The sequence below is a fragment of the Adelges cooleyi genome, unplaced genomic scaffold (assembly GCF_023614345.1).
Source record: "Adelges cooleyi isolate 19-005CV unplaced genomic scaffold, UGA_ACOO_1.1 ACOO_flye_CR_arks_rails_tigmint_CR_PRNA_21, whole genome shotgun sequence".
In the NCBI taxonomy this organism is placed as follows: domain Eukaryota; kingdom Metazoa; phylum Arthropoda; class Insecta; order Hemiptera; family Adelgidae; genus Adelges; species Adelges cooleyi.
In genome coordinates, this window is record NW_026095871.1 from 11,988,263 (window position 1) to 12,006,627 (window position 18,365).

The following is an 18,365-nucleotide window of genomic DNA, read 5'->3' on the forward strand; positions in this document are numbered from 1 at the left end:
GCCTTGCATTCGACTGCTGATAAAGCTCATCTATAATTCTTTATTTTTTTTAAACATGTGCGTTGCTCGCACATGGGAATTATGTATTAGTACCGATTGGACCGTTAGAGGTAAATAATCCGCAAAAATCCGTGTGGCGCCAATAAAGAAATAACGAAAAAATTTTCGAAATCAACCATACTTCAAGTGCCGGCGTTTTAATAGTAATTATAATAATAATACCGATATTTATTATTCACATGCCGTCGCGTGTGTCGAGCGAAAAAAAAAATAGCAAATCGAATCGAGAGAAAATATTTAATTATTAGGACGGAATGGAGGTGAAGATTTCGGTACGACCGTCGGCGAAACAGCTTCACTAGGTAACAATTATTTCTACTTAAGTATAACACATTGGAAAAACAATACAATCACGACCGTTGGCCGGCCCGAACAAGGGCAAACGGTATACGAATTATTCTAGTCCAATAAACGCGTTCTGAGTTTATCGTTTGCCAAAAATCTTCAAAAAAACACTATTGGTGGTATAATTAAACCAAACCCAAAGAGTCGCTGTAAGAGCCATTCGACAAGTTAAGTGTTAATTTGATCTTGCTCGTTCAACTAAAATGGGTCGACCAAATCCGTTCTCGGGCAATATAATATTATAAACTTATTTTTATTTTTCCAAAAAAATGTTTTATTTACTTTGCTAACCAGTTAGAGTTTTACAATGGGCTATTGCCGGTGCACGGGTAACGTACAATATTATAATAATAGGCGCGTTTATTCTGCGATCAAAAGTCCAATTGGAGTATGTAAATAATATTATGTTAATGAAGTATTGTTTAATAAATCATTAGGTTAGGTGTATTATGTATAGATATACGGTTGTTCTCGGTAATGTTTAAATATAAAATGCAAAATTGTATAGCCGTTGTCAGTTGGTACACAAAGCAAATCCGATAAACATCTTTATAGTAGGTTTACGTCTAAAAATTAACTCGCTTACGTCTACAAGTTAAATATTAAATTATGCATAATAATTCGCATTATTTTTAACATCGCCATTTGTTGATATTTTTTGTTATTATTTATAGTGGACGGATTTAAATGCAAAATTGTTTTTTCCTTTTGCTCAGTAATGACAATAGTTCGTTTCAAGTCAAACTTGGAAGTTATTGAAATTAAAAAATTATTATTATTTAAAATAAAAGCGTATATAAAAAAAAAAACTCAAAAGTAAAAAATACATTTTTTTTATTTAAACATATTTTATCTAAATTATAATTTCAAACAAATTTTTATTTAAACGAATTTAAAGAACTACAAATTTGTTTTGCGAAATTCATTTTCATATTGAATCCTAACATTACAATCAAAGTTTTGCTATTAAAAATTTAAATCTATGGAACTGCATAGAAACTAGAACATAATATAATTTTTTTTTCGCTATAACTCTTGTTGCGAAACGAGGAGTCTTATGGAATACATTATCTAGTGTACATAAATTATAAATAATGAACACAATTTCCTTTAGTACGAAAGCGTAATGTTAATTAACCGAGTCTCATCTGAATTTCTCTGTACGCCTCTGTCAGGCAATACAGTAAAACAAAAATATAATTATTTTTATACATAATATAATATGTATCTGCCTATCTGCGAAGACAGTGAAAGCAATAAATCTAGAATTCCAATAGGTCATTGAGTAGATACTGCAGCGGTCAACGGAATAACACCGCCGGGGTTGTATGTAATTAATAAAACTAATGACACGTGTATATATATATATATTATGTACACATTATGTGTAAATCCGAGACGGCTACAATTATTTTTACCCGGAGAGTAAAATTAGACCAGACGTTGTATTAATTTAAAATCTTTCGGCTCGGGAGTGAAACGTTTGTAAATAAATAAAAAGTAACAATAAAAATACAAATCCATTTTCCCTAATAGAAATTACTTTTCGATATTTTATATTATTCTAGTTGACCAGCTCGAGTACGATCAGAGACCTTGTGGGAACAGAAAACCGCACGGTTAGCGGTTATTATCCATCGCCCCCCTTTTTAACGCAAAGCATATAATCGTTTTTGGACTTAGGTAGTAATATTACATTTTTTTTTTTTTGCATATATTGTGGTTTACCGAATATTATGTGCGTACCGACGACCGCAACGAAATCGCTTAGAGTTGTCTGCGAAAATTGATATCATATTTTATACATATTATATTATTTACAAAACAAACACAACAGATCAGACAAAAAAAAAATTATATGTATACTATTAATACACTTTTCTCACGTCCCAATGAAACACAAGCCGGTCGAGACAATGAATGGAGAAGACTTAATGTACCTGTAGAGGTACGCGTATAATCGTACATATTGTACATAATGGCGTGTACCTGTAACCTGTATTTTCATCTCCAGAGTCAACTGCGTGGAACGGATACGATTCAGGGATTTTATGGGTATATATTATATTGTTATGCTCGTCGTCGGCATACGAACCGCTCACTATTGACGATTTGAATAAAACGCGTTATCCGAAAAAAAACCTAATTCGATCAATGCGCTCATATATTGTTCAATGGGAAAATTCGATGATTTTCTTACTCGAATGTATTTTTTTTTAATGGGAATCGTCCATTTTTTTCCCACACTAATATAAACCGTACAGAATATTGAGCGTATAACTCGTTGAATTAGCCATTATTTAGCGAACAGCATGAAAATACAATATTTCACAATATTAACACAAAGAACGTCCTAAGGTTATTATGTAACGTCGCACACGCAACCGTCGTCGAAATCTAACCGGTCGGTGTGGATAAGCAAATGGGATTCGCACGGTTTGATCACTATTTTTTTGTGTTTTACAACAATTTTTTTCAAATCACCAAATTTACTATTTTCGTAACAAAGTTAAACGGCCAGAACGGACTACACTCACAGCTGAATGCTAATCGCTTTGATCTAGTCGCCTTTAAATAATAATTGTGTTATTATTCAACTGTTAATATCTATTAAATAAACCACTTATTGTAGCCCGTAAGCAGTAACTTGATTTCAGATAAACCGTACTCGAGTTTCCGAGCACTAAGAACTAAGACGTCAGTATAGTGGTTTTACAAAGTTATCGTTTTGTTAGTCAAAGGCAAATGCTAGTTGAATAAGGTGTACACCGTACACGTTGGCTTACACATAATATGAATTTACGCATCAATGGTCGAGTGTCAGTGTGTCAACGCGATAATCTAAATGTATTTCTAATAAATTGATAATGGTTATCATGTATGATTAGTTTCGTATAGTTATGTATGATTACATCATCATCAATTATTGTATAACTATTCGAAAACTTTAGAGATATTATTTTGCTCTGCGAATTTATCCAAGATATTTCAGTGATTTTTATAACACCAAAAATTCCACAGAAAATCAACAGATTCGTTTTGATAATTGATTGTGCTATTGTGCTATAACAGTAAATACTTATAATCATATTTTTGAAGTGCTTTAGCAATATTTGCTCTACAAATATGCAGTACCTATATTAGATAAAAATATTTTTGAAATCTGACACTTACTGCATTTAACAAAATAGCCGTTTAAGTGTTAAAACAATTAATGTATGGTTTTCCATAACACGAAAACGCTAGCTTCCGTTCCACTTTAAATTGACAGTTTCAATTTGATTATAAAATTGAGCGTGAGTAATCGTATTTAATACCTATAAACTCTTCAAATGGACTTATGTACATTGTATTTTGAATGTATTTAACATTTTGTGGATTTCTATAGTCTATACACTACTTACAATATCTGCAAATGTATTTTAGTTTTTCGCTGGTTTTTCATAATTTAACTGTCACTAATGGTCCTTTTTTAATTTACAATACCTTACACAGCCACAAACTATATGATTGATGATATGAAAATTTTAACAGTTTTTTTAAAGCATTAAAAAACAACGTTGTTCATCAGAATTTGCGGCTGACTTATAATAGACTGCTTGAAATTAATTGCCTTGCTTCTAACTAATATAACACCTAATACAATTCATGCAATTTATAGCAAATAGTTTGTATCTCTTTCGAAAATGTAAGTCAATAGTCTAGTTTGTTATATAATACTAAAAAAAAATAGTATTGTTATTATTTATATATTTAATATCGGATGTTATTCGTCAAATTAAAAATTACATAACTCTATTATTATTTAAATTATTGATAAGACGGGAGGTACGAATGCGGTAAACGTTAATCTAGGAACGGCGATTAATTGCCTCGATTATACATACATATGTATAATGGTTTCTTATAAGTTATTTCTGATTCATAGGACATTCTTGTTAATCATTACTTTTATTGCTTCGTAATGAAGTCATGGTCTAATGAACAACTCTATAGCCAATGCGAGTATCATCAATCATTAACGAGTTAAACACAGTTAAAAACGGCAACATCAAGCAAAATGCATTCATGATGTTTACTGCTTTCCGTGCTTCTTAAATTTCCCATAGCATAAAAAACAACATTTTAAAACTCAAACGAGTGACATCATTTTATGTTTGGAAAAAAGACAATGTGTCGTACAACTCATAGGTTCTCGTTTGAAACCATACCCGTTGTATCAATTATGTGGTTTATACGATTAATGAAATCCACTATGTAATATTATTATATTGTCTGCGAAAAGAGATTCTTAGAAAACACAATATGTTATGCTTGTGCACCGTAAACACTTCCAGTCAAAATGTCCAATGCACAATAAAAACTGGTATTGAGATACGCCGGAATGTCAAAAATCAAAATTTTTCTTATCGTTTTCTAAAAATGTAGAAAACTATACGTTTTTAGGAACTGTAAGTTAGTCAGCGAAAAAAACTAGTTATCTTGCTTACTATCACTCCACTGTATTGCGGATGTGGTAATCTCGATTAAAATTGTGGACAATAATTCAAATGATCTAAATACGATAATTTCTTAAACTCCCACGATTAACTAAAATAGCGCGTACACGGGGTAATTTTATACATAATGGAATTTTCCCGCCGGTAAATTATTATTTATTTTTTCAACCCGGCCGGACAGTTTTCACAGAAGTCGGAACACATTAAATACACGGTAAACGTGAGACCACAGGAACTACGCCACTGAATACAGCGCCGTTCTGTGCACACAAATGGATTTTTAACAATGAACGGGCACACCGCGCTGTATAATCAAAACACCTGTAATAGTAATTTTACCACTCAATTAATTGGACGGTTTAAACTGCTCGGAGCCAGCCTGCATAGTACATATCCATTAACGCGTTTGCCCTATATCGGGGTCGTGGGAATCTAAAAATTCAAAACCAACAACCGATTTAAAAATACATTTTTTATGTTTTTTATATCGACCGTTTTGTATCGCATTGATACGGAGCACAATATATATATATATATGGAAAGAAAATCGTGGGCTAGTTAGTATTCATAGATATATTATAGTTACACGGGTATATAGATAAAATATAATATAGGTTTCTACAACAATGTTATAACTTTGACAAATTACTAGTAATAATTTTCGAAAACGCTCAGCTCCGGCCCAACGCGCAAGTCGTTTAACTGTTTTTAATGTCGACTCTCGGCCACGTTTCGATGGTGTTGTATAAAATGATATGGTATAAGCAGTAGTTAATGTGTATTATAAAGTATATATTTATATATAGACACGTATCGTAAGAAAATAGTATACCTCTATGATTACGATACGTGTGTTATACGAATTCCCGTGTAATTTAGTACGCCCCTAATAACGTTGAGGTGTGTGTTTGTTCATAGGTCGGGTGCAGGTGGATTCAGTCAGACGCAGCGCTGCCTCGCAGCTGGGCGACGGTCCCAAGGACGGGAGCGTCCTCAGGAGGGTCGCCAAGGTCACGCTGGACCAGGCAACCAAGTACCAGAAGCCAGTGAGGCCGAAACATGTCCCCGAAAAGTTGGACTTCAAAAACCAAGAGAAGTTCGAAGGTAAGACGCGCAACTAGTAGACGGGACCTAGGGAAGTCCTTGAAATCCTTTACAAAAACCTTCGGGCTCTTGTCGGCGACCAATTGGGCAAAGCCAAATCCCGAGGGAGCTTGAGAGTTTTTTAAGAACCTCTCTAGTCGCCTCAATGCATCTATATTATAATTATTACTTAAATATAACGGGGAGGGGTGGACGGACCGCCAAAGATGCAACGTGTGTGTTACTTTTAATATCATTGTAGAACCGAATTGCATTTAACCCAGAACCGGTTTCGAATAATTCTTTATTATTTTTTTTTTTGCCGTAGCCAGGATCCGAAAATTAAGATAGGTACACGACAACCTTGAAAAACATAGGAAAAAAAAAGATCAACAGCGATCGCCGCGCCGTCTCGTATTTTAGTATAGACTATCGAATAAGTAATAACTGTGGGAAAACAATAACCTCCATTCGGTTTGACTATTTTGTTTTGATACACTATACATTTTATACGGCCGTATCGTATTATTTTTGTCTATTATATTTTTATTGTTATTATTTTCTACATTTCTTACCGTAATGGCCTGTGAACAATCCGCCCGTAATGACTTTGAAGTGATGACTAATTTTCTATAGTAGTACCAAAGTGTGCAAAACTATCCCTATTATTTTTCACCCAACGTTCCCACATAATAGGCAATATGCACTTAGATGCTCTTTGTTGAACTTTAAAATGATACCGTATTCGGTTTTTTAAAAACTTTTTTGTATGGTTCTTTTTTTTTTTAAAGTTCAAAACATAATACCGCATGATTAACGATGGCGATAACAATTAACTTGATATTATACAATTCGCTTTGTTGCACTTATACAGCTGTGTTTTTCGATAATCGAGGGGCGGCGTTATATGTGTCAGATAACAATATTGTTGTGTTCAACATTAAACAGCTCACATATTATATTATGTCTGGCACCACATGACAGAACCGATAAACCTAAAACATTACAATAAGCTCGTGTTCGTTAAGGATCACGAATAATAGACTCGTTCGCTTTATGAATACATTATAATAATATGTGCTCTTCTTATTCGCTATGGAAACGTGATCGCCAATGTGGAAGGTGCCCCGTTCGTGTCAAATGTCATCTTCACTTCTATCGTGTGCGTTTCTCATTCTTGCTTCGAGACAAAGTATAGCTGCCCGTGGGGGCATAGCACGCCTTAGCTTCGGCTTGTGTTGCCGCTCTTCGTCGCCTGTCCGTCAAATTGGCTTATCTGCCGTTGCCAATCGCCACAGCACGCGCGTGACATGTCCGTCATCGGTTGTTGTCTGTTGTTTATGTATATTCCATCGGTGGATCACGACCCGATTATAGTGTTGTAAAAAAATAATCGTGCCTTTACAGCCTGATCTACGTGCCACAGTCCTAGCCGCTACACCCGAAGCCATGGAACGTCCCCAAGACCTCCTGGAGAAAATATGTCATCCGATTTATATGCAACTGCGATGCATAATAGACCCGGGGAATTTCGAAGACCAAACCCGGTCAAGCTAGCAACACGAAATATCTATTTAAAAAGTGATTGCCATCAATCGAAATCAGATCGTTTTGTCTTGGACAGATAAACAGTAGGAGCTTCGCGTTTCCTACAATCCACGCCCTACACTGCCTGTTACATGTTCTTAAGTAGGTTGAATGCCTCAAAACACAAGATTCATAGATAAAAACAATATCAAATTTACTTCGGTTCTCGTCTTTATTACTTCTCTGGGAACCGGGTAGTTATCCATAGCGTCTCAAAGTGATGGAACTCGGATTGCGTTACCAGAAACACATTTAGAATGGAATTTAAAGTTGCTTGGGTATCTCCGGCTACCATCGCCCATGGGCATGCCATGATTGTATTAAGAAATTTCACTAGAGTCTATACAATCACGAACCGTGTTGAGCGGCGTGGGAGTTGACTTTTCGCTATTGCCCTCAGTCTAACGATATTAATCCTGTGAATTAGTAGCTAGAATTAGGATGGATTTTTTTTTAATGCTTTGTCTCTGAGTTTAAAATGTTTCCACTACGTCACTGAGGATAATTTCAATTGAACAACCCGTAACCCGTTATCGGTCCATTTGACCGTGCCGGCTATCCGGTGTCCGGTGATTCTACGCGGAATGACATGGCCGTAATATTAAATTCAACCGCCGTTTGTTACTTGTTAGCTCAACGGACAAAAGTAAATCGTGGTTTTCGATAAATCATTATACGGGATGCGCGTGTAATGATTTGATGTTTTTCATTCCAGTATCGTTATTAATCGATGATAATAATAATAGTGTCGATTCAATGCATTCGTTCGGTCGTTATGCGTGTGTTCGGACTTGTTGTGCACCGGACAAGCTGCACACGTTGTGCCCCCGAAAACAGATGACGGGCACGTTGTGACGTTATGAAATCCGGTCGACCGGTTCGTCAGCAGCTGACTATTATAGCTGACATTGCTGCAATAGAGCGATGCAAAAAAAAGTAAAAACCTTCTGGAATGGGAGAGACGCCATGTGGTGGCTGACTCGGCGTCATTGATTTATCGGCTTTGCGTAGGCTCAGAACGGTTATGTTTGTACTGTATCTTATTATTGCTGGCCCAATGATTTCCGCCGCAAAGACCTACCTTCCTATGCACTTGATATCCCGACGTCAGGCAATCAGTGTCGGTTTGAACGCTAGCCCGCGAACACGACTCGGTTTTCAGTCGCGGTATGTCACTGTGTTTGTTTTGTTTTTGAGTTGTGACAATAATATGTGTTCTTGTTATAAAAAAAAAAATAATAAGTTTTTGCGCAGTTGAGATTTCGCAATAGGGCTGAGCACGTTCCAAGTAAAATAAAATATATATATAATTATTTTTTATATTTTGTATATTTGCTATTTAACGTGTCCTTACTTAATATGATTGCTTTTGTGCACTTATTTTATGCATATCTGTGATTTTGTTTTTTTTTTTAACATACAATTATTCATAAGCAATATTTAGCCATTTGGCAATATAATGTTATTACGTATTTAAAAATTAAAAAAAACTGCCAAACTTCTAATTACTAATTGTTTGTGAGAATTTACCAAATTAACGTCCACAGATACGTCAAAAACTATATTTTATTGAAAAAAAATACTAACTTCTCATACTTTTAGAACTCAACAACGTAAGTCAAGAAACATTAACACAATAAATAAAAAAACAGATTTGGTAAAAATGTATTGCATTTTATATAGTACCTAAATACATTTTAAAATGACACCAAGTTAATATTTGAACTTCAATCTTATCTCTAATGAAATCAGTTCAACAACAACAGTGTCATATAAGTAGTTGACATCTTGCGTAACGGTCTTGATGTCTTGACGTGTGTAAACATATGATTCGGCAAACATTTTATTTTTTTGTTTTTCATATTTCTGACTTTTGCCTAATGTTCCCTGCGTACCATCGGTAAGGCTGAGATTAAAAATTAAAACTATGACTTGTAAAAAGTATAAATATTTATTATAGCCCATCTTTTTGACGGTTGAACTGTCGGTACTCATCAAATGATGTATTTACATTCAACATGATCGAAGATGATAATTAAAAACGTCAACGGCGTGAAAAGGTCTTAAACCAAAGAAAAATTGGGTTATGCAAGTATGGTATTTACTTGTGAACAACACAGCGAATCGGTATTTAAGAACGCTGAACATTCCACTAGCTGTGCTAGTTGTACGAATGCGCAAAATAGGGTAACATTTCACGTATTCGCAATAAATTTGAATAAAATGTCCACGGAGTAGCTGTATTGTTGTTGGCATAGTTCCGTTTGGTATGGAATATACATATTTATGTGTATATTGTTGCCTTTTGCCTTTTCTAAAGTGTAGGTGTCACCGTCTTTAATGGTTACAAGGGAACTCTATAGGTATCACGACCTTCTACAGAAACATGTTCCCATACTCGTGCATTGACACACTTAATCGTAAATGGACAGATCGGCTTCCGTTAAACGGCGAATAATAAAATTTTAAAAAAAACTCCGCATTAAAAAAAATACATAATCGACAACATTTTAATTTTTTATTATTATTATTTTTAATCCGAATTTATGTACCGCAATACTACTGGGTATACTGTAGTCTCGATTTTTGTTTTTTTTTTTTATACCGCGTTGCCTAACCTAAGTTGCACAATAACGCGTTATATATATATATATATTTAATAAAGCCGCGTCGCTATTTAAATAATATCATTAGTGTTATAATTCACTCGTTTTCATAATCCTATTACGGTGTACATCTCGAGTGTTCGAGTATATTATTCTGTAATTGTATACATATAAATATGATATAATGATTCAATTCAACAAAACTGCCGTTTAAAACCAAATTTTTAAGTGCGGATTACGAGCAATATTATACCTACACAGTATACACAAACACGTGAGGATTATCTCCGGCTCGGGTTATAATATAGGTATATAATATCCACGTACATATAATAATAATAATATGTGGGCATTAACGACGACCGAGTAGACGGAAAAGAATACCTATGACTCGAGGATTCGGCGGCGGTCGTAGGTTTTTTTTTTCTTTTTCTTTTCTTGTCCGTCCATCATCGTTGTATGTAAGAGTGTTCGTTTGGCTTGAAGTGTGTAATCGATAGACACGTCTGACAGGTGTGAAAAGTGCACGGATGGCTACACCGTGGCGCCTGTCGCTCTTATTTGCGTTTTTTTTTTTTTTTTTTTTTTCATTTTCACCAGTCACATTTTAGACTGGCACCGTGGAAACGGCGGGTACGCGGTGGATAATACATGCGATTATCTCCCTAGAAGAAAAACACTGGCGCGGACGGCAGCGTGTAATTTTAAAACAATCAAAACTCATTTGGCCGGACGGCATTATGAAATAATGATAATATTATGTTCCATAAGACAATCCGTTCATTATTTGTATTGTCAATGTTATGATTAAGACTTCACAGTTTATTCTCCGACGACCTTTGGTGTAATATATCTACCTACCTACCTACCTACTACCTACTCCATTCGATCGATCGATACACGCCGTGTCAATGACTACGTGACCACCACGGGCTAGATCTATTCATCAATGTTTAAGTGCAATAAACAAAACAAAAGTGTCCAACTGAAAAATGTATAAGACCACCGCCGCATTGTTTGGCGCGGGCAAAAAAAAAAAATAATAATAATAATGTGGCTGAACTTGCGTGAGAAACGTATTATCATTTTGATATTATAATGTCTTAAAGACACGATCGACTCCGGAATGAAATAAAAAAATAAAAGCTTTTTTTTTCCTACAATACATTCGGTGAACCCATTTTAACAGCTATTGACAGGCTTAATAATAATTATTATACAACGCTGCTCTGTTGTGTTGTAACATATTATAAAATGGCAAAAAACCTGGGGTCACACCGATTGTAAGGCGCAGTGCGTTGACCGCATTTCTAATAGTTGCATGCAGCATCGATCAATAGGCAATAAAGTGTTTCGATCCAAAACTCATAAATTTTATTTTTTATCAATACAAAACTCTAACCGCTCATATCCAGAGGCGTGCATGAGAGCGGGGGGAGGAGAAGTAATTTCTCATGCCTGCTGTACATTTTTACTACACAGATTTAAACATGTATAACATAATGACATAATTCCTTATGAATGATGAATGATATAATACCAAGGCCTCTTGGATGGACCTTGGTGGTCAACATATGTTTTCGGAATTTGTATGGGGGTTGTTAAGGGAGAACCTTTTAAATCCACCACTATGCAGGGGATAGGGGCAAAACAATTTTACCATAAGTCTCCCCTCAAAAAAAAAAAAAAAATTCTGTGTGCGCCACTGGTCATAGCAACATAGTGGAATTGATTATGTGCTTTTGAAAGTCGACCTGGAATCCGTGTAGTCACGTGTATCTACTAACGGAACTTTCCATTTAACATATTGTTGGTTTATAATAAAATTGTGTGCACGCATAAAACACACAACTGTTTGTTGTACGGTACAAAAACGAACGCAGGGCCGTCAACTCTAAATATGGATAAACTCTATGAATATCGTTATAATGTTTTATTAATGGCGTCTCAGTTGTATTAACCATTCACAAGTAAACTATTTATTAAATTTAATAATTTATATTATTATAGATATTTTTCGGCCCTAGACCTCGCATAAATTATGTTAACGAGAAATTTTCTAAAACGTCCTTTTATTTTTGTTAGAAATCCGTATTTGAAAATTCGCTTTTTATACGGTTTTATAGATTTGGTTTCAAAATCTAAATAATTTGTTGCGCTGTACACACTTGTATAGTGCAATCACGGAGCAAATGAGACGAAGACAATAATAAACATTACCGTTTTTTATTTTAACCGAGGTAATCCCATTGCGGTTACCCGCCTGAGCTGTTGTGTATTCGTCTAATTATAATATTATCAACTTCCGCATTACTATTAATAACTATGCAATTATTTCGTTTTTTCCGCGTTTTTTTAAAATCGTATTCGCGCCAAATGGCTTGTGGTCAAAACGTTAGAAAACGACGCAGATCACTTTTGGTTTCACCAGAAACCGTTTAGGCGGTTAATTTGACACTGCGACTATCTGGTTATTAAAATAGTCGAGTTTTGAACGACCGTCGTGGCATTCGCCGCCGGCCGTCCTTGGATTATCATTAACATATTCGTTTGAGATCATCAAACGATGTTGTTTTCAATTTTTTTCCAATCAGTTCCTGCTGGCCGCTAGGAAACTCTAGAGGCCCGGTTTGTTGCAATACACTTGTACGTTATATTTTGATCATTTGAACGGACTAGCGTTGGAAATTAAAAAACAAAGTTAATGTAAAACAACGTTTTTTATTTATTTTTTTTACAGGCCAAGTGTTGGTCAACTGGTTGGTGTCGTCTTTCGGGACAGAAGATCTTCGCAGAGACGCCCGTGCGCTGATCCCTCAAATCTGTACGGATCTCTTAACGGCGGGTGTAATCAAACAGATACGGGACAAAAATGCGGTAGTCGGCGAGCTGTTTAGAGTGAGTAGTCAGTAATATTATGTTATTACCCAACAATTAGGCACAAGTTAAAAAGGTTTAAAAAGTGATTTGAAAAAGTAATTAAACCAAACTAATCAAAAACAAATCAATTATTGGTCCACGATCATAAATCATTTCGTATATTTGTTAACGCTAACTTATTAGTGATCCAACGGTGAAATTAGCTTTTTAGATTATTCAATTAATTATTCTATAAAAAAAATAAATTCCCTATTTGTTTAACGCCTAACATAAAACATCAGCCCGCATCGATGATAATAATTAAGCATCGGCTTGTATAGCGCAGGGGATAAGGCGTTTAACTTGTTTTTGATAGATGACAGAAGGTTCGATGCTAAACAGAGGTCATTCTGCCCCTACTCTGCCCGACCAAAAGAAAAGAGCGTTGAAACTAAAAATATATATAGATAGGGGCAACATTTTTTTCTGTTCGCATTGACTTGAGCTATGTATAGGTACTAGGAAACAAGAGTTTTTACCTTTACTAAACATTTAAATATTTTGTAATTCGTAAATTGTATCTTTAGTACTATAAAGCAACTGAGTTTTAGTTTTATGCAATTTTGTGGGCCATCGTGTCTCGAATGTAGTACAGTGAATAATACTCGCATACCGTGTAGACGATAAATACCTATATACTTGGTCAAAAACACACCTACATATTCTGATTTTAAGTTATGCACGCATACTATAAAGTAGTATTTGCAAACATACATTTCACATTAGAAAATCGTTACTTTTACTTGAATTAAAAAAAAAAACTATAATTAAAAGTATATAGTGTGGTTTAGTTGAGGTTTCTTATGACTGAACAACATGCTTATCCACTATATACATTCACCAGATGGTCCACGCCTACATAACGCCATCCATGCAGATTAAATATCGCTTACAGTCAGTATTGTGCTATTCAGTATTCACTAATATCCCTGTTTTTTTTGTGTGTTTTAAAATCTAAATAATCTTGGCCGGAAACAAGTATCATCCGTAATAATATTATTTAAAAATCAAGACAGTTATCTGATATGGTTGGCAGTTTCGATTACAGATAAGATATTTGCTGAATGCCGGGTGGGTAGACTCGCTACCCATAAGACACACGATGATTTCACATTCCACAACTATCATTTTAAGTGATGAACAAATTTCTTAAACCTAGGAGCAAAATACCAAGAATAAGTAGAAAAAACATAACCTATATGTTGACAAGTCTTTAGATTAGAAAAGGTTGAATCCATCAATTTTTAAAATATTCAGGGAATAATATTTATGACATTTATAGTTGTCTAAATCGATATAGAATTTTACTAAAGTTGTATAAAAATGTTGTTCAAATTAAGTAACTAAAATACGTAATGACTTTTAGTTATAGCTAAAACCTAATTGAAAGCTTTAATTTTTTTCAAATAATTACTTGTCGTTAGAACGTTTTCACATAACCAACATTATTTATCAATTGATGCTATTTAAGTTGATAAATTCTGAATATTTTACTCTTTGGGAAATTCCGTTCATTAATGAACTTTATTCTTAGTTTAAAAATGCACCTTCCAAAATTCCAAAAACGCCTAACGGAAAAAGTGGAGTTTGAACAAATTATTATGTAAATATAGATTATAGATCCTTTCCTAACTAAACATGTCTTTCCAAGTGTTGAGTTAAAAATTAATTACATTACTTAAAAAATGGACGTACAGTGAAATTAGTAAAATATGCGTATGTGTCACATACGGTAGGCGTAGTGAATTCATTGATATTTTAACATCTTATGATGACAATCTACAGAGATAATTTATGAGTTACTAAAATAACCTATACTCTATTGTGATGTGACAACAGTAAGAGATCATATTATCATAATTCATAATAATCGTAATTTAATATTATAACTACGTGTAATCCTATTTGAAAGTGTCTTGCACACTTGCTAATCGATGCATGACTAACGCCTGGCATTGTACAGCTAATTAATTTTTTTCTTGTGCTTTACTCAGTCAGACCTCATGTACTACTGGGCCCGTTCTGAGCTGATCAACTCGCCCGCGCAATCACCTGGCCGTATCGGTCAACAAACATGGCTAACAGATAAAAATACAGGTACACGACACGATTTAAGTAAACATCCGTTTGGGAAAAAATTAACGATGCAATAATATTTCAGGTGACGAAAACGGCAATGGCGTTCAACCGCAGAAAACCTACGCGAAGCCCGAGGAGCTACAAGAAATTCAAAACAAAACCGTCTCCAAACAGGTACCTACCTATCGTCGTATCTCTTCGGAATTAAATTTTGAGTTGCCGTTATTTTATTGTCTCGCCCGTGTACAAAGAAATAATAATTTTTTTATTGTCTTACAGACGCCGCAAAAAAACTGCGTCGGATCGCCGCACAAAGAAAACATGCCGGGTATTGAAAACATATCCGACTTCTCGCCGGTCTCCACCCCGGTACAGACAAGTCTGCCACTAAGGCGGAAGAAATCTCTGACTTCGCTGGCCGACAAGTTCTCGTGCTTGTCTTTGGAACAGTCGCAGATTCCGGTGAAGCAAACCAACGGGAACTCGGCCGACGACAAACCACTGGCAAAGAAACAAAACGGCGTGCATTCGCCGACCAAACGAACGTCACCCTTGTCGACGCCCAGAAACCATTCCTCGAAAACGTCTCCGCCGTCTAGTCCTAGCGCCAATGAAGTTTCTGTGTACTACACGCCGGCCGGTGCTGCTGCATCTCTGCCGGCAACGCCGGTGGGTTTCACCTTAAAGAAAATCGTTTTCCCCGGCATGTCGCCGAACCTCGACACCAGTGACACGAATACCATTGTGCACAACGAGGACTTGTCTCACAGCTTTTCGGAAGTGGCCAAAAACGATTCTCTGAACAAAACCCCGACCTGCGATTGGCCGGAGTCGCCGTCGAACGATGCCGGGCCACGTTCAGAAAACACCAATTGTCCCGTGCAATCCAAAGTCAAGGTACAACCAACCTCGTCGCTTCTAAGGACCGACGACAGTCTCTCGTTGTCCTCGTCTTCAACAGTCGTTCCTGTAGCCAGTATTAACCCTTCGTCTCCTGACAAACCTATGATACCGCCAGCGCCACCACTTCCTATTTCGGAAATCGCTCCTTCGCCCCCACCTCCACCTCCACCTCCGCCTCCGCCGCCACCCGAAGACAACATTCCTCCTCCACCACCACCTCCCCACCTCCTCCCCAATCGTGTGTTGATAATATCCCTCCTCCACCTCCACCACCACCTCTACCACTGTCGTCTTGTGACACTAATATTCCTCCACCACCACCGCCACCTCCTCCTCCTCCCCCATTTTCAAGCGGTGTTAATATTCCACCACCACCTCCTCCTCCGCCTTCTTGTGGTGCTAATATACCTCCACCGCCTCCACCGCCTCCGGGTCTAAACACGTCTATTCCTCCTCCTCCTCCTCCACCATCTCTCAATGGTAAAGTTAACTCCGGAGCAAACGGTCCGCCACCACCTCCGCCGCCTCTAAATGGACCAACGCCGTTTCCCGCACCACCGGTCGGTGGTTGGAACGCACAACGCGACTGTGAGTATCCTCGAATTTATCTTGTCCGGTTCGTCTTGGCCCTCAGCTTGAAATCGAGAAAAACCAATGTGTATAATAGCAGTTTGAAGCTTGTTAAGTGGGAATCGAGGACCAAGACGAACTGGGCGATATAATATACTTGTGACGATTTTAAAAATTTCGAGTTAAACTTATTTTCATTAAACAGTGCTGCGGAAAAAACCCATAAATCCGCCAGTTCCAATGAGACCGCTGTATTGGACGAGAGTGATAGTGAAAGAGCCCATTGCTGAAATTCGCACACCTAGTTCACCCGATTCACCCGATTGGTACGCTAAATTTTAACGTTTATTGAAAGTACTATAACCGCCTTGGATCAGTGATTACTATAATTTGGTTCAAGATTATTATGTCAATTATTGTGTAACGTGTGATTACAGTCTGAAACCGTTGTGGAGTGATTTGGAAGAGGCGCCGATTCCAAATATAAACGAATTTTCACAGCTATTCTCACGTCAAGCAGTCGAACCGAAAGTGTCTAAGAAAAAAGTGTTGCAAAAAAAGAAAACTGAGGTAAGCTGGCTCAAAAATCATTAAAGGCACGTTCGTGATGATGAATATTGTATACTACTTGACTGTAATAGGAATTCAAACAAATTTTGGACACCAAAAGGTCTCGAAACGTGGGAATACTCGCCCAAAGTTTACATTTGGATTTCTCTGAAATCGAAAACGGTATGTATATTTATAAAATACGGTATTTTCATATGATTGTCACTTGATGTAAATCCGCTCAATTTTTAGCTCTTTACAATTTCGATACGTCGGTAGTAAGCGTTGAAGTGCTCCAACAAATCTACGAAGTGGTATGTGTGTAACAAGACGACGATAGGTTTTGGCCTGCAATTGAATAACTATATTGTGCTGTTGTTTAGGCGGCGACAGAAGAAGAGCTAAGTTTGATCAAAGAACACGTGTCTGCTCATCCGGACCAACCACTCGATAAGCCCGAACAGTTCCTGCATGAACTCAGCGAAATCCCACACTTTGGAGAGCGCGTCGCCTGTCTGATATTCCAGTCTGACTTCAACGACGCTCTGAACAGCATTGCCAGTAAATTGAACAACATGAAAGCAACATCGGGGGTGAGTGCATCTAGTAGGGGGATTTAACAAGCCCTTGCATTTTTTTTCCATTGGTTTTGTAAACCGTCGCTGTTGTTTGTCGCAGTTCTTGATGACATCGGAGGGTTTGAAAAAAGTGTTGGCCATTATTTTGGCTCTGGGAAATTACATGAACGGCGGCAACAGACAACGCGGTCAAGCGGACGGGTTTGGTTTGGAAATCTTGCCGAAGCTGAGAGACGTTAAAAGCAAAGGTACCGCAGCTAAGTCAGCTATAAAATGATTTCCCATTCGATGATAGCTCATGTACATTTTGTACGCGTGTGAATGTTTTCGACCAACGGTTTGTTTGATTTCAGACAACTCTATGACTCTGCTACATTTCATCGTACGAACGTACATATCTGAATGCAACGAGCCAATGAAAGAAACACTGCCTGTGCCCGAGCCCAGCGATGTGGATCGAGCAGCACACGTAACTTTTGACGATTTGGAACAGGGTTTGAAAGACTTAATAATTAAACTAGTAGGTGAGTTTCGCTGGTAAAATACTTTTTCTTATGGTCAATTATTTTTTATCGAAATCCGCGACA

General features: G+C 36.6%; 1 protein-coding gene across 1 annotated transcript in view; it reads left to right on the plus strand.

The window, feature by feature from the left end:
- The window catches only part of LOC126834568 (protein cappuccino-like), a 30,733-nt gene that overhangs the window by 10,596 nt on the left and 1,772 nt on the right, over window positions 1–18,365 (plus strand). Inside the window, 13 exon segments of the mRNA XM_050566593.1 lie at window positions 5,823–6,008; window positions 12,921–13,078; window positions 15,094–15,196; window positions 15,261–15,352; window positions 15,458–16,301; window positions 16,304–16,669; window positions 16,857–16,977; window positions 17,089–17,221; window positions 17,293–17,383; window positions 17,453–17,514; window positions 17,584–17,793; window positions 17,879–18,026; window positions 18,132–18,302. Of these exon segments, the coding sequence (XP_050422550.1) occupies window positions 5,823–6,008; window positions 12,921–13,078; window positions 15,094–15,196; window positions 15,261–15,352; window positions 15,458–16,301; window positions 16,304–16,669; window positions 16,857–16,977; window positions 17,089–17,221; window positions 17,293–17,383; window positions 17,453–17,514; window positions 17,584–17,793; window positions 17,879–18,026; window positions 18,132–18,302 (2,685 nt within the window).